Source organism: Vulpes vulpes, chromosome 9, assembly GCF_048418805.1.
Source record: "Vulpes vulpes isolate BD-2025 chromosome 9, VulVul3, whole genome shotgun sequence".
In the NCBI taxonomy this organism is placed as follows: Eukaryota; Metazoa; Chordata; class Mammalia; order Carnivora; family Canidae; genus Vulpes; species Vulpes vulpes.
In genome coordinates this window covers 58,688,705-58,713,129 of record NC_132788.1, presented here as the reverse complement: position 1 = coordinate 58,713,129, position 24,425 = coordinate 58,688,705, and the positions used below count along the sequence as shown (strand labels likewise).

At 39.4% G+C, this 24,425-nt stretch overlaps 1 protein-coding gene across 10 annotated transcripts in view; it reads right to left on the bottom strand.

Annotated features, from left to right (window-relative positions):
• Positions 1 to 24,425, bottom strand: part of TMCC1 (transmembrane and coiled-coil domain family 1) — a 247,575-nt gene that overhangs the window by 9,680 nt on the left and 213,470 nt on the right. For all 10 annotated transcript variants that reach the window (XM_072720243.1, XM_072720244.1, XM_072720245.1 and 7 more), the window contains one exon: positions 16,043 to 16,977. In XM_072720243.1, the coding sequence (XP_072576344.1) occupies positions 16,043 to 16,977 (935 nt within the window). The remainder of the gene's footprint in view (positions 1 to 16,042; positions 16,978 to 24,425) is intronic.

The following is a 24,425-nucleotide window of genomic DNA, read 5'->3' as shown; positions in this document are numbered from 1 at the left end:
AACTGGAGGGTATTATGCTGAGTGAAATAAGCCAATTGGAGAAGGACAAACATATGGTCTCATTCATTTGGGGAATATAAATAATAGTGAAAGCGATAGAGGGGAAGGGAGAAGAAATGGGTGGGAAATATCAGAAAGGGAGACAGAACAGGAGAGACTCCTAACTCTGGGAAATGAACTAGGGGTGATGGAAGGGGAGGAAGGCAGGGGGTGGGGGTGACTGGGTGGCAGGCACTGAGGGGGGCACTTGACGGGATGAGCACTGGGTGTTATTCTGTATGTTGGCAAATTGAACACCAATAAAAAATAAATTTATTATTAAAAAATAAAATAAAATAAATGGTGAATAAAAATAAGACTAGAAAGGGAAAAATAAACACATCTCTAGCTTATGGTGAATAACATGTAAGCCCCTCTGTCAGACAGAATATACTACCACAGAACACTACCTGGGCACAAGTACACACCCAATACTAGTATAGAAGCCTCAGGGGACTGTGTATTAAAACAATAAAAATGACACCTAAAACTACCCTTCCTTTTTCTTGTTCTTAACACCTATATATATAGTACACAACTTTTAAGGAATAGAAGTTTTCTGTTAGAGGTAATTCTTATACTGCAGTATCAGTGATATTCTCCCTTCCAATAATTATATCCTAAACTCCATTCTTTCTCTAAGAAATGATTTTTTTTTTGTTTTAAAGGCACAGTCTGAACCTTTTTACTGTATTACTGAATCTTACTAAGTTCTCCTTTATCCTTGATAGGTATCTGTATTGTTTTCTTTTACACTGAAATTCTGTTACTAAAGTGATGGAACAAATCAGAAGGTGTTTCCACCCTTTACTTGTAACTCAGGCCAATATTCTCTGTGACTATCTTTTCACTTCATCTGCAGCCCAAGATATGTGCTCAGAAACCGGTACCACCCCTGGAACTGATTTTCTATCAAATTTTCCACCAGTTGCCATAAGAATATGTTGATACAGTACTGCCTTTTCAGGTTCTTCCTAGTTTATTTAGCTCACTATTTCTTTGTTGTTTTTAGTATTCGATGACTTCATCATTCTCTCACCTTACTAGAGATGGGATAGAGACTCTATAAAAGGACTGTTCCAAAGTATCAGTCCCTTGAAATTTAAGGGAAGGGCTGGGCCTTGCTGCAAATAATCCTCCTAAGCTAGGGATTGATGTTCGGTGGCAGGGAGGGGAGAATGGCAGTGGTGACAATCAATCTGCTGCTGAGAATAGACCCATATGACATCTTTGGCATGTGTTCCATAATTGTGTAGTCTTTCAGGAATGTTGGAGAATCTTATTTGATATGAAATATGGCTCACACATACCATTAGAACAGGATAAAAAGTAATAGCAACAACAACTGCTGCCATATATTCAGTTCCTACTATATATCCAAATTTGTTTTTTTTTAATTTATTTTTATTTTTTATTTTTTATTTTTTGTTTGTTTTTTTCCAAATTTGTTTTTTTAAAAAGATTTATTTATTTGGGGGGCGGAGGGGCAGAGATAAATGCAAACAGGGTCTGTGCTGAGCCCAGAGCCCAAGCCCAAGTTGGGCTAGATCCCAGGACTCTGCGATCAAGACCTGAGCCGAAACCAAGAGTTGGTCACTTAATTTACTGTGTCACCCAGGCACTCCTACCCAAATTCATTTCTAAAACCCCAAGAAGGGGGTTTAGTTTACAGTTAAGGAAACTGAAGCTCAGAGAGGTAAAGTGACTTACCTAAGGGCACAAAGAAATTAAGTAGGGAGCAAAGATTTGAATCCTTGTTTGTTTGACTTTAAACCCAAGTTCTTAACCTCTACACTGTGATGATGCCACTTTGAAACTACTCAGGAAGCCCAGATGAGCTAAACTCCCTTTATAAGTAAGAAATCTGAGTCAGGTCTACAGTTGATCCAAATTATATAGCCACACAGGGAGCTGGACCGAGCTATAGTGACATGATTGTTTGGAGCTTGATGTTAAGGGTGGAGTCAATGGGAAGAGGAATGTAATAACTCTACAAACATAGATTCAAAAAGAAGATAATAGCAAGTGTTGGGGAGGATGTGGAGAGATTCGAAATCTTATAGAGCTGGTGGGAATGTAAATGGTGGGTGCATCAGCTTTGGAAAACGGTTTGGCAATTCCTCAAAAAGTTATAGAATCACTATATGACCCAGAAATTCCACTCCAGGTATACATTGAAAAGAGATAACAACTTATTTCCACACAAAAGGTGTATAAAACATTCACAACAACATCATTCTTAATGGCCAAAAAGTGGAAACAACTAAATGTCCACCAACTGATGAATGAATAAATAAAATGCAGTGCAACCATACAATGGAATACTATTTGGAAATAAAAAGAAATGAAGTAATGACATATGCAACAATATGGATGAGCCTTGAATACATTATTCTAAGTGAAAGATGCCAGTCAGAAAGGACCACAAACTGTATGATGCCACATATATGAAATGTCCAAAATAGGCAAATCTACAGAGATAAAGGTTAATGGTTGCAGGGTCTGGGCAGAATGGGAAGATTGGAGGGTGATGAAAATGTCCTAAAACTGATTATGGTGATGGCTGCATATATCTGTAAATACATTAAAAATCACTGATTTATGTAAGTTGAATGGGTGAATTCTATGGTATTATGAATTAGAACTCAATGAAGCTGTTAAAAAAGATTATGATGTCTGCAATTTACTTTCAAATGGATTAAAAAAATGAAGAGGGGGATCCCTGGGTGGCTCAGCAGTTAGCGTCTGCCTTTGGCCCAGGGCGTGATCTTGGAGTCCCAGGATAAGTCCCATATTGGGCTCCCTGCATGAAGCCTGCTTCTCTCTCTGTCTGTATCTCTGTCTTCTCTCTCTATGCCTCTGAGTAAATAAATAAAATCTTAAAAAAAAAAAAATGAAGGGAAGGGGCACCTGGGTGGCTCAGTCAGTTAAGCATCTGACTTGATTTCAGCTCAGGCCATGAGATTGAGCCTGAGTCTGGCTCTGCGCTCCGTGTGGAGTCTGCTTGAGATTCTCTCTCCCTCTGCCCCTCCTGTGTGTGCGCGCACACACGTGCACACACATACACACACACACACAATCTTTCTCTCTGTAATAAATAAATAAATAAATAAATAAATCTTTTTAAAAATGAGAGGAAGGATGGATAGATGGAAAGATTCTGATTAGATGATATAGTAGAATGTAGAATCTAAGGGGTGGGTGGTATGAAGCTCATTGTACAACTATTTCCAACTTTGCAGCATACTTGAGGTTTATCATAAACACAGTGGGGAAATGATTATAGGTATTATAGCCAGGAAAGCTTGGGTTTGAGTCCTTGGGTCTGCCTGTCATAACCTACTGTTTAGGTTAGTTTGCTTTTCTGAGTAAGTTCCTTCATCTATAAAATGAGGGAAATAGTACAGAAGCATTATTTAAAAAATCCATTTTTCTTCTTTCATAATTTACCGAGGAACATAATGGCCTTTTTGAAAGTGTTTCTACATATTAAAGAAGGCATCACTTGAAAACATGCTCCCTGAGAGGAATTCATAGGCAATTTGAAAACCTTTTTAGCCAGCCAAGTATTTCCTGTGGTGACTGATTCATGGCCTTAATCTCATTTTAGGCTCATCACAGAAATAAATACAAATATCTCACACTTGATCTTACATGTCTTTAAGATTACCATTATTTAAAAAAAGAAAATCATAAGGACATATATTAAATCATTGTTTTCTATCTAAAACTAATTATTATATGCTAATTATATTTCAATAAAAATAAATGGATATCTTAACAAATCAGAAAAAAAAAGTTTATCATTATTTCATGTACCTCCCTACTCCTCAAGAAGAGAAATATACCACAAACATTTAAAGTATTGTTTGAAAAAAAAAAAGTTCCCTTAGTAGAAGGAATCTTAAACTCTGGGGGTTAGAAAAGATCTTAGAAATCTATTACATCTCTTCCAATTGAGGAATTATTTCTATGACATCCCTGACAAGCAATCTCTCCTTGAACACCTCCAGTGGCGGGGTTTCATTTTTCTAAGATTTTTTTTTCACTATTAGAGGAATTCTTTTTAAAACTGAACTAAAACCTAGCTACTTGTGATTCTCACTCCATAGTTTTGGAGCCACAAAAAACAAGCTACTCCCTTGCCTGCATTACTTCTGATAGCTGCATTCAGCAACAGTTAGTAGTTCCCCATGTATTTCTTTTTTAAAAAAAGATTTTATTTATTTATTCATGAGAGACACAGAGAGAGGCAGAGACATAGGCAGAGGAAGAAGCAGGCTCCCCACTGGGAACCTGATGCAGGGGTGGGGGTGGGGGTGGGGACTTTCAATGCCAGGACCCCAGGATCAGGAGCTGAGCCAAAGGCAGACGCTCAACCACTGAGCCAGGTGCCCTCCCCATGTATTTCTATAGAACAAATCCCTGGTAAAGCCTTAACTGCACTTGCATCTGTCAGTATCATTTTGAATTCAGCCGCTGAAGGTGATTTCTTTCAGTGTGCTTTCTCTGCACGTATTTGTAAAGATGAGCCTGTCTTTTACTGTCTTCATCCTGGGTGAAGATACGGAGGCCAAGAGTGGGCAAGGCCAAGTCAGAGCTCACAGGCTGCTCCTATAGAATATCCCAGTCCCAAGCCTGGGAACCGTGCTTGCTAGGGTAGCAAACACTTCGGTATGCATTACAAAAGGTCGGGAGAGAAGAAGAGGTAAGAATTAGGAGAGCCTTTCTGTTCCCCCCTCAACCCCCAAATACAGGCAGTTAGGAAGTCCATGTTGGGGGCTGAAGGTTTAAGTTAGCCTATTTTGTCATTTTGTCTGTGTTTAGGAGTCCTGTAGCTACACATCTAGTTGAAAAGCAAAACTGCATTCACATTTGTGCTTTATTTATCCTAATGTTTCTGTGAGCACCCACTGATTGAAGAGGACAAGAATAAAGTGAACAGAAAGTTGCCAAGTGCCAGGCAGATTAAGGTACAAAAGGTTTTCTTCCCTTAAAGCTTTAACACTTTTTTTTTTTTTGAGATTTTATTTTTAAGTAATCTCTATACCCAACATGGGGCTTGAACTCAACCCTGAGGTCAAGAGCAACATGCTTTACTGACTGCGCCAGCCGGTGACACACACAGAGGCAGAGACACAGGCATAGGGAGAAGCAGGCTTCATGCAGGGAGCACGATGTGGGACTTGATCCTGGGTCTCTAAGATCACGCCCTGAGCTGAAGGTGGTGCTAAACTGCTGAGCCACGCATGCTGCCCTCTTTTCCAGAATTTAGATCCAAATTGAAATAAGACATTTAGATTTTTTAGTATATATAATTTTAAGTCCCTACTTAATTAGAACATGCTTTACTGACTTATTTTACCCATTGTTTGAGGTCCCCCCCCCTTTCTTGAAATATATCCTTTAGTATTTCTTTTAGCAAAGGTTCCATGAGTGGTAATTTTTTGTCTACATATGTCTGGAAGTGTTTTAATTTCACTCTTTCTTGAATAATAAATTAGATGCACATAGCATTCTAAGGTCACAGTTATTCACACTTTGAAGGTATGACTGCATTATCTTCTGGCAGTATAATATCTTCTTTGGTCCATTTGATACTGAATTTCTTTCATTAACTACATTTCCTTGTGCCATCTGGAACTTTCACTTGAGAGTATTTTATACAATTTTATACTCCTGCATATATCTCTATTTTGGGGCTGTTTCATGGCTTTGCATTGTGATATGTTTTGGATATTTTCACTTGTGAATACCTAAGATCACTTATAAATAACACCTTAGGCTGCCCCTCAGATTTTTATCTGTTTGTAAAGAGAGAAACTCTGTAATTATATAACACTATATATAAATATGTAATACCATATGAGAATCACTGAGTACTTGCAAAAGTCCTCAGCACTTGTTCCCAACACTCTTGAACCTTGTTATCTAAGCCAGTGTTTATCATACCGTGGTCACTAACATGTCAAAGATTCTGGAAACCATTTTCAGACTAGATTTGGTTCATCTCATATTATACCTAAGGCTCTCAGTCTTCACTCCTTCCACCTTGCACCTTCTTTGTACTTCTGTTTTTATGCAGTTTTTCTTTAAAAGATTCTTTTATTTGAGAGAGAGAGAGAGTGCAAGTCCGGGAGGAACTCCAGTCCAAGCACAGGAATGGAGGAAGGAGGGGAGGAGCAGAGGGAGAAGAGAAGCGGACTGCTGGAGGAGGCTGCTGGGCTCATCCCAGGACCCTGAGATCATGACCTGAGTCAAAGGCAGACAGACAGCTTAACGGACTTAGCCACCCAGATGACCCTGTTTTCATGTGGTTTTATGCAATTTGTGCTCAGCCTAGGTTTGGGATTCAAACTCTGGCTCTGCAACTCACCAGTGTCCTCTCACAGTCACACAGTCACAACTCATAGTGACCCTGTGAAGAGGCGATCTACCTACTGCAAAGTGCAACTGTGAAGACTGAACAGGAGTTAGATGTCAAATGCCCTGTACACAAATGGAGCTCAGTGGGAGAGATCTATCATAAGCATACATTTGGTTTCATTTTTGTCTATGATTTTCCCAGGTCTCTCCAACAAACCCTAATGAGGAAGTTCAAAAGAACTGCTTGTTGACTGCCATGTAGCCTCCCTCAAGCTTTGACTCCACTGTTCAAGGCTTCCTACTTCTTCCTACTTCTCCATTTTTCATCTATCTCCTCATTCTCAATTTTACATTTTCTAAAATTTTATTGTTCCAGTATATTCATAATTTTCCCTGACATCACACAAATGAATTTTCTGGGTACACATTCTGTCCTTCTCAAGAAGGACAAGAGAGGCACAAGCCTCTTTTACTTCCTCATCAGGAGGGCCAGCACAAACATACAAATGGGTTCTTGGTATTTCCCTCACTCAAGTTTGCCAGATAACTAAATCCATTCACTGACCTGTTCCGAGCTTTCCTTTAAATTGATGAAACTGTCCTACCTACCTTCCTTTCATGGTATGTGTTTTGTTACATGTGAGGCAGAAAGTATCTCAAGTAAATTTCATCTGATCTTTGGAAATCTCTAGACAAGAGTCAATTAGAAATTGTTAATCCTCATCATGCTCTTGTGGAAAATAAAGTTCTTCAGAGATTAAACAATTTACTTACGGTTACAGGAGAAGTAGCAAGATTTACTCAAGCTGAGAGTTTTTCTAAATGAGAAAACATACTATTGTTCTCAGATAATAGTACTTTATTAACAAGTAGTTAAATAGCAAAGTAGCATTTGAGTAAGCAGAATGAGCTCCATTTCCCCCGCAGATGAAAACAGACCAACAGGTTAGGAGATTTGCCATGGTGACATAAAGCTGCAGAATTCAAGGGTGAAGCAAGACCCACAACTGGTCCAGTTGAAACAGCCCCATTAATTCACCAACTAATAACTACTAGCATTTACTTTCCTCTTTACATCATAAGAATTACCTGGAGAATGATGACTTTCTGAAAGAACAGAAAAGCCACAGCTGTTATTGTGTAGCTGAAACGCTATTACACTTAAACATTTTTCTTTTTTTTTTTTTTTAAGTAGGCTCTATACCCAATGTGAGGCTTGAATTCACGACTCTGAGATCAAGAGTCACATGCCCTACGAGCTGGGCCAGCCAGGCGCCCCTACACTTACACAGTTGTGTTTGGGTTACCATAGTAAGCACCTCCAATCTGCAGGAAACATCAGGAAGGAAACCAAGAAAGCCATAAACTTTGAGGTTTTTGTAATATGTGATGAACAAAGAGGTTGGCAAGATGCCCTTGGTGTCTTGGAATGTAGGTCTTCTGGGTTGTCTCAGTACCTTGAAAGAACTTTCCTGGGCCTCTCATTACTAAAACATTTTTGCTGATTTGTTCACCCAGGTCATGGAAGTTTGTTCCTTAGCTTTTTTCACAACCTCACAACCCACAATTTGAAAGCACAAATCTGATAAGTCTTAGCAACTTCCAAACAATTTTCAGTACCATCAGTCATTTTTATGTGGCTTACATAATCTACATGTGAAACTATGGTATGAAATCAGGCTAACACAAAGAACCCAGTAAAGACGAAGTGATGTCATTTTGGGTGGAGGAGTGCATGTGGGGGAGGAATTTAGGGTTCAATCTACATCTAGTTAATCAATGTAAACATCAAAGCATCAAAACACCAGCATCAATAATAACAAGAACAATAACTACCTACCCCCACATCACATCGCATGCCTTTTTATTGTGTAGCATCTGCCTCTGATTCATAAAGACATTTCTACATTAATCCTTACCTCCTTTGTCCCTGGGAGGTACTTTAATTTGTAATTAAGAAATAGGAGGCTGTACTGAGAATCCAAACCAGTCGGTTCATGCTTCCTGTTTCTAGATTTTATTCTTTTTAAAAAGTTATTATTTCTATACCACTAATTGAATGCAAAATGTAAACAACATAAGGAAAAAAATACCTATTGCTCCAGCTCCCCATTGACTTTCCATTGCTCCCATTATTAATATTATAATCTTTTTTTGCTTTACTAGCTAGTGTTTACTTCCTACCTAAATCCTAAAATAGGGAAGTCAGATACCTAGGGAATTTGAAGAAAGAACACCTCTGTCTTCGCATTAAATATTAGTATCAAATCAAAGACTAGGGTAGGAAAAGGGGAATGTAAACTGTGTACTGCCTTTCACATGTGATTTTTTCAAGTCAAGAACTTTCTCTAAGAGATTTTAGCCTCTTGATATGATGGCAATTAGAGCTCTCTGGACATGAAGGGGCAAGGTAATTCTCGATCCTACCAGGTGTATAATTTTGACTGGTATATCCTTCCATAAGACTCCAGCTGGAACACAAAGTAGTGGGGGATTAATAATCTCATTTTGAGATGTTTTACTCAAAAGTCCTTCCCAAAGCACATCACATCGCATGTCTCTAAGTTAAACTTCATCGCAAAACTCTAAGTTAGACATTTGAATATGACTTAAGTTTAACTATTAGCAAACAGAAAGCCTTAAGACTGTGAGATCTTTTTAAAATGTCATATTTTGGCAGGTGAAATCCATCCCCCAACTTGAAGCAAAATCTACTCTACTTACAAAATATAAAAAGGTATCTAGGGGCGCCTGGGTGGCTCAGTGGTTCAGTGTCTGTCTTCAGCTCGGGTCGTGATTCCAGGGTCCTAGGATTGAGTCCCGCACTGGACTCCCTGAGGGGAGCCTGCTTCTCCCTCTGCCTGTGTCTCTGCCTCTTTCTCTGTCTCTCATGAATAAATAAATAAAATATTTTTAAAAATAAAAAGATTTTATTTATTTATTCATGACAGACACAGAGAGAGGCAGAGACACAGGAGGAGGGAGAAGCAGGCTCCAGCCGGACTCGATCCTGAGATTCCAGGATTGTGCCTTGGGCCAAAGGCAGGCACCAAACCGCTGAGCCACCCAGGGATCCCCCAAGTAAAATCTTTAAAAGACAAAAAGACATCTAGATTTTGTTGTAGGTAAACAATTAATAAATAATAATAAGGCAAAAAATGTTTCAGCCACTGGATTAGTCAACACCATAGTCATCTTCTTAGATCAAAGATAAGCCTGGGCTCTTTTGGGTCAAATTCCTAATGAGTGAGAATATGGATGAGTGTCACACTGGGAATGTTTCATCTAGTGCATCACTCTTTGGTTGTGGCTCAAAGTTTGGAGACATCTCTGAGAGTCAGGGATGCTTCCCTAGTTGGGTAATAGGTCACTAGGACAGGATGGCTGAAGAATCTTGTAGAGCAGGTAGGAGAAAAACAGGAAGAACCAGGTCCCAGGGCAAACACCAACAGGGACCTGAGATAGCTTCTGCCAGTATTTGACCAGAACAGAGAGACATAGCTAGATTAGGGTTATGCTGTGTGGTAAACACTTGAATACATTCCTGGCTGAATTGGGGAAAATGGATGTTCCCTCCTTTTTAAAAAAAAATTTTTTTTTAAATTTATTTATTCATGAGAGACACAGAGAGAGAGGCAGAGACATAGGTAGAGGGAGAAGCAGGCTCCTCACAGGGAGTCTGATGCAGGACTCGATCCACAGATAGGGATCATGCCCTGAGCCAAGACAGATGCTCAACCACTGAGCCACTCAGGCATCCCTGAATGTTCCCTCCTTAACTTTTGTTACCTCATTTGTGTTGAAGCTGGAAAAGAGGCTAGGAAACACTGATCTAACCTTTAGTTGGAAAGGAAAAATACTTTAGTTGGAATGGAAGGACTTTCAGGGTAGGCAGTGCATTATCTTAAAGACAAGAAATCACAGATGCCTAAAGCATATAAAGAATAAATAAAAGCTGGAGAGGGGAGACTTTCTAGGCAATCTGGAAACTTGGTAATGACATCTTTCTAATTTCCAACACCCTGGCACACCACAGACCATATTAGGTGCTACACTTACAACATCCCCTTTAATAATCTGAACAACCTTCTACAATAAGTATCATTACCTTGTTTTTATAGAGGAAACCAAAGGAACCAAGGCTCAGAGGAATTACATATGATCACACAGCAGAACTGAATACTGAATGCAGGCTTGTTCCACCTCGATTAACTACTGAAGTAAATAATTTTTCTCTCCCTCTCTTCCTTCCTCCTTCCCTTCCATTCTTCCTCCAATACCTCTTCAGAGCTATACCGAGAAGAGCATATACATATGGAGCACATATGGAAGGTCTTACTCTTCTTAAGAACATATGGGCTTTTTTCCTCTACAGAAGCTAATTTGATCTAATATTCTCAGTTTCTATTTCAAATGTATTGTCCAAACTTACTCTATACATACTCTGGAGACAATCGGAAAAAATTGATCAGATCAATTTATAGTTGACATAGGTCTAACACCTGGAGTAAAGGTCCCAAAAATAGCTGTGTCTGATCATATCTTCCTTATATCTAATGATGATAAAATAAAATAAAATTATATTTAACTGACCATTTGTTTAAGTTAAAAATCTGAAGGCCTGTGCCTAATTGGGCACCTAGTTACTGATGGTTGTACTGCATACAATGACTGCTCATGATGACTGCCGCCTTCTGTATTTTTGCTCTTATGACTCAGGGCAATTTAAAGTATCCCTGGGCTTAATACAAACAGTCTCAGAAGCTGATTTCCAAAGGACAGTAATCCCCTTAAAATAGAAGCTATGAAAATGGCATTAGTGCTCCTTAACATGAGGAGGGTTTTTAGCCTGCCCTACATGACACTGCTACATACAGGTAGTAGCTGACTGGATTCCCAGCCAGATCCCCTAAGGGGAAAACTAAAAAAGGAACCTGTAAAACTGTTAATGAATGCTTTCCTAGTTCTCTCCTATTTTTTTTTTAAAGATTTTATTTATTTATTCATGAGAGACAGAGAGAGAGACACAGGCAGGGGGAGAAGCAGGCTCCATGCAGGGAGCCCGATGTGGGACCCGATCCCCCATCTCTGGAATCTGCCCCGGGGCCAAAGGTGGCGCTAAACCACTGAGCCACAGGGGCTGCCCCCTCCTATTTTCAATACATTTTGCCCCAGCTCAACTTTTTCCTATGGTAGCTCATTAATATATTATACCCACCTTGGGAAAAGGACTAGTCTTCCACTTTTTAGCAGATTAAATATATGTCAAAACCATTTTTACTGTGTGACCTGGCAAAAGTCACTTTATCTTTCTGGGCCTCCAGTGTACTCATATGTAAAATGAGATTAAACTAGATATTTAAGGGCTCTTCTATCTCTGAAGTACAATGTGAACCCAGGTTCTACTAATAAACCTGTGATCATACTTTAATGGGTTGTACAGACTATCTGGACAAGAAGAATCTGAAGCCAGCACAATCCCATCACTAGAAAAAATGTCTAAACCTTGCATCCTACTTTCCCAAAATACATGCTCTCACTTATATCTGAGAGCCCAAAGTTCAGCTTAAAGACTAAACACCTAGTTCCTGATCAAAGGCTCAGGTGGAGTTCAGATCCAAGCTCTCTTACAGTGGATTCCTGGGCTGAATGCATGTGGGTGCTGAAGACATACTCAGCCATGGCATAGTTATGTGGGTGAAGAGACAGACTATACTACACAGGCTTCTGAATGTTTCTGATTATTTTAGAGTGAGTAGATGATTTGGGTAAAAATCTTAAGTTGGCACTACTCACAGGTAGAGAGGAATAAGAAGCACACTGAGTGAGTGAAAAGGGACTCTGCAAAGGGGGAAGTAGGATAGAAGTCAATATTTCCTCAGTAGGTTTTTTTTTTTTCTTTGCATTCACAGAATTTTATAAAATAAGTTAGGAAGACTCAGCTTTTAGTGAAACACACACTTTGACCTGGAAAAGGCCCAATATTCAATGCAGTCAATTCTTCCTAGAACGAGACTATGGGCTAAGTCTTTCAATCATATAGATTTCAGCTAGACTATAGTCTTTTAATCATAATAAGTTTCAGGGTTGAACTTGTGGGAAAAAAACTGTCCTGAAATGAAAAACAAACAAAAAACCACTGGCTTTGGAGTCACATATACCTGAGTTTTATTCCTGGCTTTAGGGATCCCTGGGTGGCGCAGCGGTTTGGCGCCTGCCTTTGGCCCAGGGTGCGATCCTGGAGACCCGGGATTGAATCCCACATCGGGCTCCCGGTGCATGGGGCCTGCTTCTCCCTCTGCCTGTGTCTCTGCCTCTCTCTCTCTCTCTCTGTGACTATCATAAATAAATAAAAATAAAAAAATATTCCTGGCTTTACCACTTACTAAGTAATCTTTTGGCAAAATGTAAAACACCACTGGGCCTCCATTTCCTCATCTGTAAAATAGTGATAATATAATCCACCTGAAGGAGCACTCTGAGGATTAGCAAATACATGTAAAGCATCCAGCATTATGCACATCATAGGAGTTCAGTAAATGCTCTGAATGGTAATGTCTTCCTCTATCTCATTTAAATAATAAGCAGCAACCCTGTATACAACCTCCCTCCGGTCAACTCACATATTAATAAAATAAACTAAAGCACAGAAACAGAAATCCATTTAGAGTGGACTCAAGTCCATCCCTAGGCTAGCCTTCCTTCTTAGACAAAAAGCCAAACCTACAACAGAAATGAAATAGAAATTAGTAAAAAGAGGGTGTTGCAGGCAGCTCAGTAAAAGTGTGGAGGTATGGAAAGGAGAAAAAACAAATTTTATAAAAACGAGACAAAAGAACTTTAAAGAGCAAGCTGTCTCAGACTGTTTACTGCAGAGCCACATAACCTTACTACTCTCACTGACCTGAGACTATCACTGAGCTAGAACACCACTGTTCTATACTATTTCCAATCAAGCTAAAGTTTAGTGTATAATTCTGTTAAAAGAAGGTAGAGAAATTCTCTAAAAAGGCTTAAAATGTGAAAAGTTTTGATGCTTAAGAATAAGCTTTAATGTGTGGGAAAATTTCACTTACATGAAATGGTTCAAAGATCAGCAAAATTAAGTATATTTATTGGTTAAAAACATGTAACAGAGGATAAAATTTCTAACTACTCAATACATGGAAATACTAGTGCTGCAAAATAGCTCAGTGAAACAGTTGTGACATTTCTTGGAAAGAAAGGCTTTCTTTCTTCAAGATTCTGTTTGAAGGAGAGTCCATTCTATAGCTGAACTGATATAACAAAAGTAAGATTACTAATTATATATGTCTTCCCCTGGCTCTCCAAGTTTTACCTCTGTTTTTATTTATTTTTTTTTTAGTAATTTTTTTAAATTCATGAGAGACCCAGAAAGAGGCAGAGACACAGGCTGAGGAAGAAGCAGGCTCCCTGGGGGGAGCCCAATGCAAGACTTGATCACAGGACTCCCAGATCACACTCAGAGCCTAAGATGCTCAACCACTGAGCCACCCAGGCATCCCTGTACCTCCGTTTTTAAAAACTCTTAAGTTTTCTTTATTCTCTCTTTATTCCATAAAACTAATCATTTATCCACTATAGAAAACCCAAAATACTGTGAAAGAAATGCACTTCTCATTACCTCACAAGTGGTTTGGACTAGATTCTTATAATGGGGTGATAATAACCAGCTAAAAGTTCTGTCCTGTCCCTGAATTATTTTAAATTGATACAAAGGTGGGCCTTGGGAAACCTGTTTTTCCTCTCTGATTTTCTCATATTGGCCTACAGCTGACTTGAGGACATAACAAGCACTAAATGAATTTTAAGCTCTGAAAGAATTTAAAAACTAGAATGTTTTACCATCCATTCAAAATAAAGGGGTCAAAGCAGGGAGTTGTGGTTTTTTTTTTTTTTTTTTTTTTTTTAGCATCTAACTGTGGGAGGCCCAGGTCTCCATTCAGAGGGGTCTACTTTAATAGCAGCAGTAGCAGCTGCTACCTAACATCAATTGTGCACTCACAGGACCAGGCAATAAGCTATGTGCTTTACATAAATTATTCCATTTAAATGTCAAAACAGGGACGCCTGGGTGGCTCAGCAGTTGAGCTTCTGCCTTTGGCTCAGGGAGTGATCCTGGAGTCCCAGGATCGGAATCATGTCCTGGGATGGAGTCCCACATAGAGCCTGCTTCTCCCTCTGCCTATGTCTTTGCCTCTTTCTTTCTGTGTCTCTCACGAATAAATACATAAAATCTTAAAAAATATATATCACAATAACCTTATGAAGGACTGTTATTATTCTTATGTTATAGATGAGGAAATCAAGACTTTGAGAGGGTTAGAAACGTGCCCAGTTTTCAAGGTTACCAAGTGGCAGAACTAGAGTTTGAACTTGGGAGTTGGGTTTCTCCCAACTGTACAGAAGATCAGGTGTTTTATTTTTAGAGTCCATTTGAATATTTGTTAGATTGCTCACTACTTTAGATACTGTCTTTTAAGTATATGAAAGAACATACAAAACACTGAAATAATAGATAGTAATATATTTGCTTTTAGAACTTCATTTCTCTCTCCTACACTTTTCTTCTCCCTTGAAGTCTTAAATTAGAATTGAAGGACAGAAGAACAAAGAGGGAGGACTGAATTACTAATATTTTCACCATCTGAAAACAGTAGGATTCCCTCAAGTCGGTATTTGGGATAGACCCAAAACTCAGGTTTTTCAAGGCCTGCCTTAAGCTGTGGCTTCTGTATGACTGGCCCTTAATCTGTATCAATGAGGTGGCCTGTCTCTGGCTGACAGAGTTTGGACATGAATGAGTTATTCATTCATGGGGGGATATTATTTGGGGGGATATTATTTCTCTCTGCATTGGATGGAAACAAGGGGAAAAAATATGTATTTAGAGAACTAACAGTGGTCTAATATGAATATGGAATATAACGTGAAACAGAAGGCAGACCACCTTCTTCTCTACTTTTAGCACAGATTATGACTCAAAGCAGCTAGCCCTTGGAGAATTCTCAAATGATTGTAGAAACATTTCATGTTTAAGTCCACGCCCATTCAAAGACTTGCCAATTCATAACAAAGGTAACAGACGTGCTTATCTGGATAGACTTTCAGTGTAATCTCTCTACGCCAATTGCCCACATAAGTGTGTTTAAGGTCAAATACCTAGAGTATTCATTACATTTTAGTCAGGCTATATCTGTGATTTTTTAAAGATTTCTTAGAGTTCAAGGGGTTATAGATCTTTTGAATTCAGTGTAGTATAGTTATAGGTTACAATGATTTGTGGTTCCGGGATTATAAATAAATAGGTGGAATACCTCAGAAAGCTTGGGCTTCATGTCAAAGTCCTAAACTGGAAGGGAAGGCTGGAGAGCTACAGTAATTGTCATCCCCTGACTCAAATGCTTCATTGGTGTATGATCTTAGGAGTCACTTAACTGCTGCACCTCTATTTTGCTCTCTATGATAGAACTATGTGGATGTCATATGACATATCTAAAGTGCTCTGGATACTATAAAAGATACTCTAGACAGACATCTTAAAGCTTAAAAGCTTCCCCATATCCAAGGGGAACTGCAAACAGATAATTTAGAATTTTAATTCCATTTAACTTACCTATATCGCTCCTCCTGTAAGGCCTGCATTATTAATGAATAGTCTCTCTGATAATGTTCCTTGAGAGTCTCAAAGGATTCCTCTAGTCTGGCCTGGGTTTCCCGGATCTCCTGGATCTCATGTAGTAGTGCATCAAATCCTGAGCTCTGCATATCCAGGGTATTTGTTTTGGAGCTGGATGCTCCTACAGCAATGCCTCCAGTGGTACTGTTGGCTCCCACTGAGCCTGAAGTGGCACTAGAACAATCTTCCTCACTACCATATTTTGGGCTTGATTGAAAGTTTGAAATCACCCCCAAACCCTTCCCCCCATCATCCACTTGTCCTTCCTCTAAAGAGTCCTTCAGGTTAGGGATGTTGTCTGCACTGCCAAATTTATTCCGAATTAGTGAGGCAATCTCTCTGGGTTTTGAGACTACAGCCCCTGCTGCTGAATGGGTTGCCTGGGAGAAGCTAGAAAGTCCACCTTTGACACTGTCCACCACACCTTCACTGAAGCCAGTCACCTTTGCTCCCACATCCTTCAGACCCTGGTGCATGTCCCTGAAGACATCCTTTGGCTGCCGGGGAATCCCATTCTGCTCCACCTCTCGGAGCTTCCTGTGGTAGTGCTCAAGCTTCTTTTGTAGCTGGAGGATGGTTTGGGCAGATTTCTGGTTCTTCTTCTCAAAGACCTGCTTGATGCGGGCAGCCTGCTGCTTGTCTGCACTGTTGGCAAGCTTCAAGTACTCAGCAACGTTGTCATCCCGGGCTGTTTGTGCAATCTTGATCTGTTCTGTGAGTTTCAGGATCTTCTGCTGCAGGTGAGCAATAGCAGCCTTTGTGCGCTGAGGGTCTGGTGTTCCATCCACAGAGTCTGTGTGGATGCTGCCATCGGTGCTGGAGGCCACTGCACTGGAAGTCTGGGCGAGGCTGCTTACTTCCAACCGCTCGATCTAGTATAAAGAATAAGAAGTGGATGTTAGAAGGAGGCCAAGAATCATCAATAGGCCAGATGTACTGAAAATTTGCCTATTCTCAGATCTCAGCACGGATAGTTGACCAAATTTCTCCTGTCCTATACAAGCCCCATCTCTCTCTTGGATACTGTCTTTATATAAGGAATCTTTGCCTTACACAAAACAGACAAATGAAAAAAGATTTGCACAAGATGTAAACTGGGGGTATTCATCCTTTGTTAGATAATTACAATATTTCTTTAAACCCAGTCTCGTAGTAGATTAAAAAAAATTTTTTTAAAGATTTTATTTATTCATGAGCGACACAGAGAAAGAGATGCAGAGACACAGGAAGAGGGAGAGGCAGGCTCCACACAGGGAGCCCGATGTGGGACCCGATTCTGGGACTCTAGGATCATGCCCCAAGCCAAAGGCAGATGCTCAACTGCTGAGCCACTCAGGTGTCCTGATTTTTTTTTAATTTTTAAAAATATTTAATTTATTTATTTATGAGAGAGAGAGAGAGAGAGAGAGAGAGAGAGAGAGAGAGGCAGAGACATAGGCAGAGGGAGAAGCAGGCTCCCTATGGGGAAGCCTGATGTGGTACTCAATCCTAGGATTCTGGGATCATGACCTGAGCCAAAGGCAGGCTCAGGCTCAACCACTGAGCCACCCATGTGCCCCTCTCCTAGTGGATTTAAAGCATGATTTAACTCACAGTTTTCACACAAACTTTTGTGAAACAAGGTATATCTGCATTTCAATTTAATTATATGAAAATAATTTTAGTATTCAGACATTGCTATAATCCCAATCCATGCTCTCAGATTTTGGTCATCCAAAATGTTGGTGAGAATATGTATTTTACTGGCTAGATATAAAAATCCAACTTTTATCACAGTGTCTTATTACCCAAAGTAGTTAAAGGTGATGGGATTATTCTATTCTAATAGGGACACTCAATTGGTAGCTGGAGACAGGTGAAGGTAAGAATGAGAAGGTACTGTTCGAAGTGCCAAGGATGAATGTGGTGTACTGTTAAGAATTTCTATTCCAGATCACAAGCAACTGTGATATACTTGGGCAAAAGAAAGTGAATACTCAGGGAGAAAGACAGAGGTAAGAAAAAAATTTTTAAAATATATTTTTATTTTTTTTTTTAAAGATTTTACTTATTTATTCATGAGAGACACAGAGAGAGAGGCAGAGACACAGGCAGAGGAAGAAGCAGGCTCCATGCAGGGAGCCTGATGTGGGACTCAATCTGGGGGCTTCAGGAACACACCCCGGACTGAAGGCAGTGCCAAACTGCTGGGCCGCCAGGGCTGCCCCAGAGGTAAGAAATTAATCAAGTCAACAACTAAGTTCAGGCCTTTTGGAGCTCAACTTTTGTGAGTTCTATCCAGTAAAAGTTTTTTTTTTACTTAGACAAGAGATTCCAAAACACACACAATGCCTATCCTTCACATGGTTGAGCAACTATTCAAAGGAGATGAAGAAAAAGACAAGCTGCTCAGATTTGAAAACTGAAACTATTCTATTTCAAAGCTGTTAGCCAATGCTGGGGAGAGGTCAGGTTTCCCTAACTCAGGAGAGAAAAAACCCTGGGTGTGGTTTGTCATGAACAGGAGTAGGGCTCATGCAAAAAGTCTGCTTTCTACTGAGCAGTAACAGAATAAAATAATAAAAGAACGATCTCAGGGTAATAAAAATGCCCAGTATGAGTATCAAATTACAAATTTACCATCTTGGAGATTAAAAGCCTACCCCTTTACTTGGTCTTCATCTCTAAATCTATAACCAGCAGCAATCTGGTAGAAAGAACTGTATATAGTTATCCTCATATTTTAAAAATGGGAATTACATTTTTGTGATAACATACCAAATCTGAAATATTCGTGAAATACTAATAATTAACTTCTCAGTCTTTCTTTCATCTTGGTTGTATCTCCTCACAGTTTCCTATCTAAGCAAGAATTATGGTGATCTCTAACTCCAAAACTATTAGTTCATTAGTGGAAAGTTCATTACTGGAATTAACATATTACTGCTGATGTGAAAAAAACATTATTTCCTTTTTAGATGAACAAATGAGAAATAATGTGGATTTAAATATAATCAAAAGATAATTTAAAACTGAAATGAAGAGCAAAATGACATTATGTTCCATTAATAACAAAAATGTCCAGAATAGTTTAGGGACTACCACGGTAATTACTTTGCATAACTTCCTCCATCTGCCCCATTCATTTTTAGGTGCAGTGAAAGGTCCAGAAGGAAGTAGCAGAAAGGAGAATAAGCCAGAGTTCCAGATAACTACGTTGCCAAGAGTTGAAAAAAGAGCCCCTGGAAACCCACTTTCTTCAGTGCCTTACAGTCACTCTCTTAAGTTGCACAGGATTCTTACTGTGTGATTTTCTTTCTGAATGGGGTTTCAGATCCCACAACTACAGTATGTAATAGACCCTGATTGTGTACTTATGTCGAATATAAACTCAAAATCTACTACAGGAAAGGAAAGGAAATATAAAATACCATAGATCCAAGATTACAAGCTCATGCATTTTGTAGTTTTCTTAGGTTCTTTGCCATTAATTCCAATGTCACTTACATGCAGTTTATTGTCTAAAGAAGTGCAAATACAGAAATCAAGTTCAATTATTACTCAGGGAGGATAAATATTGATGAAAACATGGCTTTGGTACTAGAATCAAAATTTTATTATATTTCTAAACTTGAAAAAAACACAACAAAATTTCAATGTAATTATTTACAAATGATCACAGTTTAGTTGTGATTTTATTTCCGTACACAATAACTAAAGAAGTAAACCAGACTATCTTTAACCTGACTTTTGTTCTACCTAGGCTGTTTGGGGCCACACTACATCCTTCCAGTACGTGACTCCCACCCTGAGTCATCAATATCCCTGAAAGAGGACATCTGACAGAACCCACTGTTCTCAGCCTCCAAGGAAAACTAACCCACAGCTTCAGCAGGAGGGTAGTTTAACACCTGAAATCACGAATCACCTGATTACTCAGTAACTCTCCCCAATTTTGGCAAGCACTATCCTTAAAAAGGAAGGAGAGAGAAGAGGGAGAAACTGAGAGGCGGAGAGGGGAAGAAAGAGGAATACAGGTAGCAAGAAAAAGATATATTGATCTAGAGAGTTACAGGACAGGGGCTGTGAGTATCCTCTTGGTATCTTTTGAGCTATGAACAAAAGCTCTCAGAGGTAAGAATACTTAGCCATGAGTTATAAATGCACCAAGTGAAAAGTGGTTTTCTTTTTCAAAAACCTCTGCTGGCATATTAGGTTATCTATGTATAACTACATAAAATTAGATTCCTACCTCATTCCAGACAACTAAATCGCAAATGTGAAAAGCAAAATTTAAACCTTTTAGAAGGTAGTATTGGAAAATATGGAAGGATTTTCTTAAACATCCATGAAAAGGCACTAATTAGAAAAACAAAATTATTGAATCTGACCATATTTAGTGTAGTAGTGAAGCATGGATTCTGGCAGGGAACTGCTTGGGTTCAAATCTAGCTTTGCTACTTATTAGTCACGTGACCTTGTTTGGGCCAGTTACTTAACCTCTGCATCCATTTCATCAGCTGTAAAATGGATATAATACTAATGCCCACTTCAGAAGACTGTTTTGAGGATGAAATAAGTAAATAAATATAAAAGCACTCAAAAACAGTCCTGGGCACAGAGTAAGCAGTTAGTACTTGCTCTTATTTTCGTATCATTTTAAGTAGTTCTTTTAAAAGATTCAAGTATTAAAAGATTCTAGAATATACTTCTTTTCAAGATCTTTCACATTTCAGGCATAATCATGGGAGATACAGAGTCTGAACCAAAGGAATAACGTAATTCAACACTACAGTAAAGGCAGTAATAGTCCTTTCTTGACTTGTTGGTCTTATGGCTAGGAAGTTGCCTGGCAGCAACCCTATAGAGAGGCACTGTTAGCACTAATTTACAAATGAACCGACTGTGAGGTGCTTACTACTCCCTTATTACATGGCAGTTTGACAACAGCAGCAGCAATATCACCTACTCAATAAGGCTTCATGTGACCATAGCTTGAGGGCTTTAATGAATGACCATACCCCTTGGTATAGCAAGTCCCAACCACTTATGGCTGGGGACAGAATTAATTTGTACAGAAAAAAGCAAGGACCAAAAACCAGTCAGTTAAATATATTTTGACCACTTTTTTTTTTTTGACCACTTATTGTAAGCTAGGCAATGTGCTACACAGCTAAAGGTATGGTCAGAGCCACAGTTCATTATCTAGCTATTACTATTAACAAGTAGACATGTTGTTTTGTTTGCACTTTGTCTCTTACAATTAAGAATTCATGGGGCACCTGGGTGGCTCACTGGTTGAGAGTCTGCCTTTGGATCAGGGCATGATCCCAGGGTTCTGGGATCGAGTCCCACTCCCTCTGCCTATGTCTTTGGCTCTCTCTCTCGTCTCTCATAAATAAATAAATAAAATCTTAAAAAAAAAAAAAAAGAATTCCTTTGCCAGGGGGTTCCTGGCTGGCTCAGTCAGTAGAGCATACGACTCTTGATCTTAAGGCAGTGGGTTCAAGCCCCATGTTCTGTACAGAGATTACTCAAAATTAAAATCCTCAAAAAAAAAAAAAAAAAGAATTCATTTGCTAGGCTTACATTACCTATTAACAGATATGAATTAACTGATCAGAAAAAAGCCCAAGAGAAAATTTAAACAGCAATGCCTCAAAAACTCCTATTAATCAGGGGCAGAGTAGAGCCATCTTGGGAAGAGTATTTGATAGTTTTATAATGGCTTACAGTTTTCACTTGCATATGCATTGAAGATCTATCAACTTTCTCTGAGTATACGAAAGTGTCAGAACAAGGCAGCACCCAGCTTTGAGCACAATCATGTATGAAGAACATGGTGGAAAAGAGCGGCGACAGAAGTAGAAGACCTGCGTCAGACCTGGCTTTGCCACCTTACTAGCTAGGTGTCTTTGGGCCACCTTCTTTTTTTTTTTTTTTCTCTAAAGATTTTATTTATTCATGAGAGACACACACACACAGAGGCAGAGACACAGGCAGAGGGAGAAGCAGGCTCCATGCAGGGAGCCTGATGTGGGACTCGATCCTGGGACTCTGGGATCACGCCCTGAGCTGAAGGCAGATGCTCAACGGCTGAGCCACCCAGGTGTCCCTGGGCCACCTTCTTATTTTCCTTGAGCCTAAGTTTTCTCATCTATACAATGGGGATATCATTTTCTCATGAGATTATATGAAAAAATGTTAAACGCATGTTAAATCAGATTATACCACCAAACACAGTGGTTTAATAAGTCATCAATTTTCTAGTCTTTACTTGGTTCATTACTCAAAATCCAAGTACTATATGTAACTAGGGGAAGAGTCAGAAATCCCTGACTTAATATCACTATCTTCAGTAAAACCCAACAGCCCAGTCCTGTCTACTTAGTGCAGTGAAGTCATTTTATCTACGCTTTTTTTTTTTTTAAAGATTTTATTTATTTATTAGAAACAGAGAGAGAGGCAGAGACACAGGCGGAGGGAGAAGCAGACTCCATGCAGGGAGCCTGGAACTTGATCCTGGGCCTCCAGGATCTCACACCCTGGGCTGAAGGCGGCGCTAAACTGCTAAGCCATTGGGGCCGCCCCTTATCTATGCTTTATAGAGTATTGGTTCTTTCAGTAAATCTCTGCACTATTTATTTACACTAAATAATCCACATCATTTCTGAGAAAAATAAAGAAGGCATTTTAAGGTAAAAGAAGGGGATAGAAAGTGAGGAAGTCTTTGTAATTTGAAAACAATCTGGAGTATTTTAGTTTTTCTGAAAGTGGATCTTTTATTTGATCTTTTATTTCTTTTCTTTTCTTTTCTTTTCTTTTCTTTTCTCTTTTCTTTTCTTTTCTTTTCTTTTCTTTTCTTTTCTTTTCTTTCTTTTCTTTTCTTTTTTTTCTTTTCAAGATTAATTAATTGGGGCGGCCCGGGTGGCTCAGCGGTTTAGTGCCACCTTCAGCCCAGGGCCTGATCCTGGAGATCTGGGATCGAGTCCCACGTCAGGCTCACTGCATGGAGCCTGCTTCTCCCTCTGCCTGTGTCTCTGCCCCCGCCCCCCCGTGTCTCTCATGAATAAATAAAATTTTAAAAAAAGATTGATTAATTGATTGATTGACTCATGAGAGACACAGAGAAAGAGAGAGAAGGGAGATAGGCAGAGACATAGGTAGAGGGAGAAGCAGGCTCCCTGTAGGAGCCTGATGTGGGACTCAATCCTGGAACTCCGGGATCATGCCCTGAGCCAAGGCAGATGCTCAACCGCTGAGCCACTGAGGTGTCCCTGAAAGTGGATCTTTTCTAAGGCCAATTTCATAGAACGGGTTGTGCAGCAGCAAATTGATTACTTAGGCACCTGCAGACCTACTTCCATTCTTCTTCCAATATTTTAACCTCACAGATATGGGGCCATGGTTTTGAACCAAAATTGGGAGTATGTGGCTCAATTCAAGTGTGCTTAGTGGGAGCAAAAGAACAGAATGTTGGATTTTTGGGAGACTCCCCCCATCCAATAAAAACTGCAATCCCTAGAGATTTATAATCTTGGTTTTAAGAACTGCACAGAAATCTTCTAATCAATGATAAACACAAAGATGCTCTGATTCATCATATACATTTTTCTTTTTCTGCCAGGCAAGTTGTATTGAGAACGTACAACAGAGGAAAGAGTCCTCCTGCCTTAGAAGTTATACAGCTCAGCCTGTGATTTTTGTATCATCATTTTCTTGAGGCTTGCCTTTGCTAACACCCCCAAAACCATATCCTTAACAAAAAGAAAAGAAATCCCACAGTCTATTAGCACTCTGTGCAGAAAGTATATATTCATTATGGGAAGACTTTTCACCTATTTCCAGAATCTCATTGTAGAAATGGCATGCCCTACCCTTCTCACAGTAAGCACAACTCTGTTGAGCAATTCTCTCATGTGCAATTCTGACTGACATTTAGTCTACTGTGGAATGAAGAGGAAATCTCAAGTGCAAGTAGTAGAAAATAAAAATGAACTAAGTTCCACTAGCTCAACCAAGCAAACTTTAAGCATTCCATTTTTACTTTGGAACTAAAATCAAGATTCAATGTATATATAGTCTTAAAAACAGACCTTTTGGGGATCCCTGGATGGCTCAGCGGTTTAGTGCCTGCCTTCGGCCCAGGGCGTGCTCCTGGAAACCTGGGAGGGAGTCCTATATCGGGCTCCCTGCTTGGAGCCTGCATAGCGCCTGCTTCTCTCTCTGCCTGTGTTTCTGCTTCTCTCTCTCTCTCTCTCTCTCTCTCTCTCTCTGTCTCTCATGAATAAATAAAATCTTAAAAAAACAAACAAACAGACCTTTTTACCCTAACAAAAGT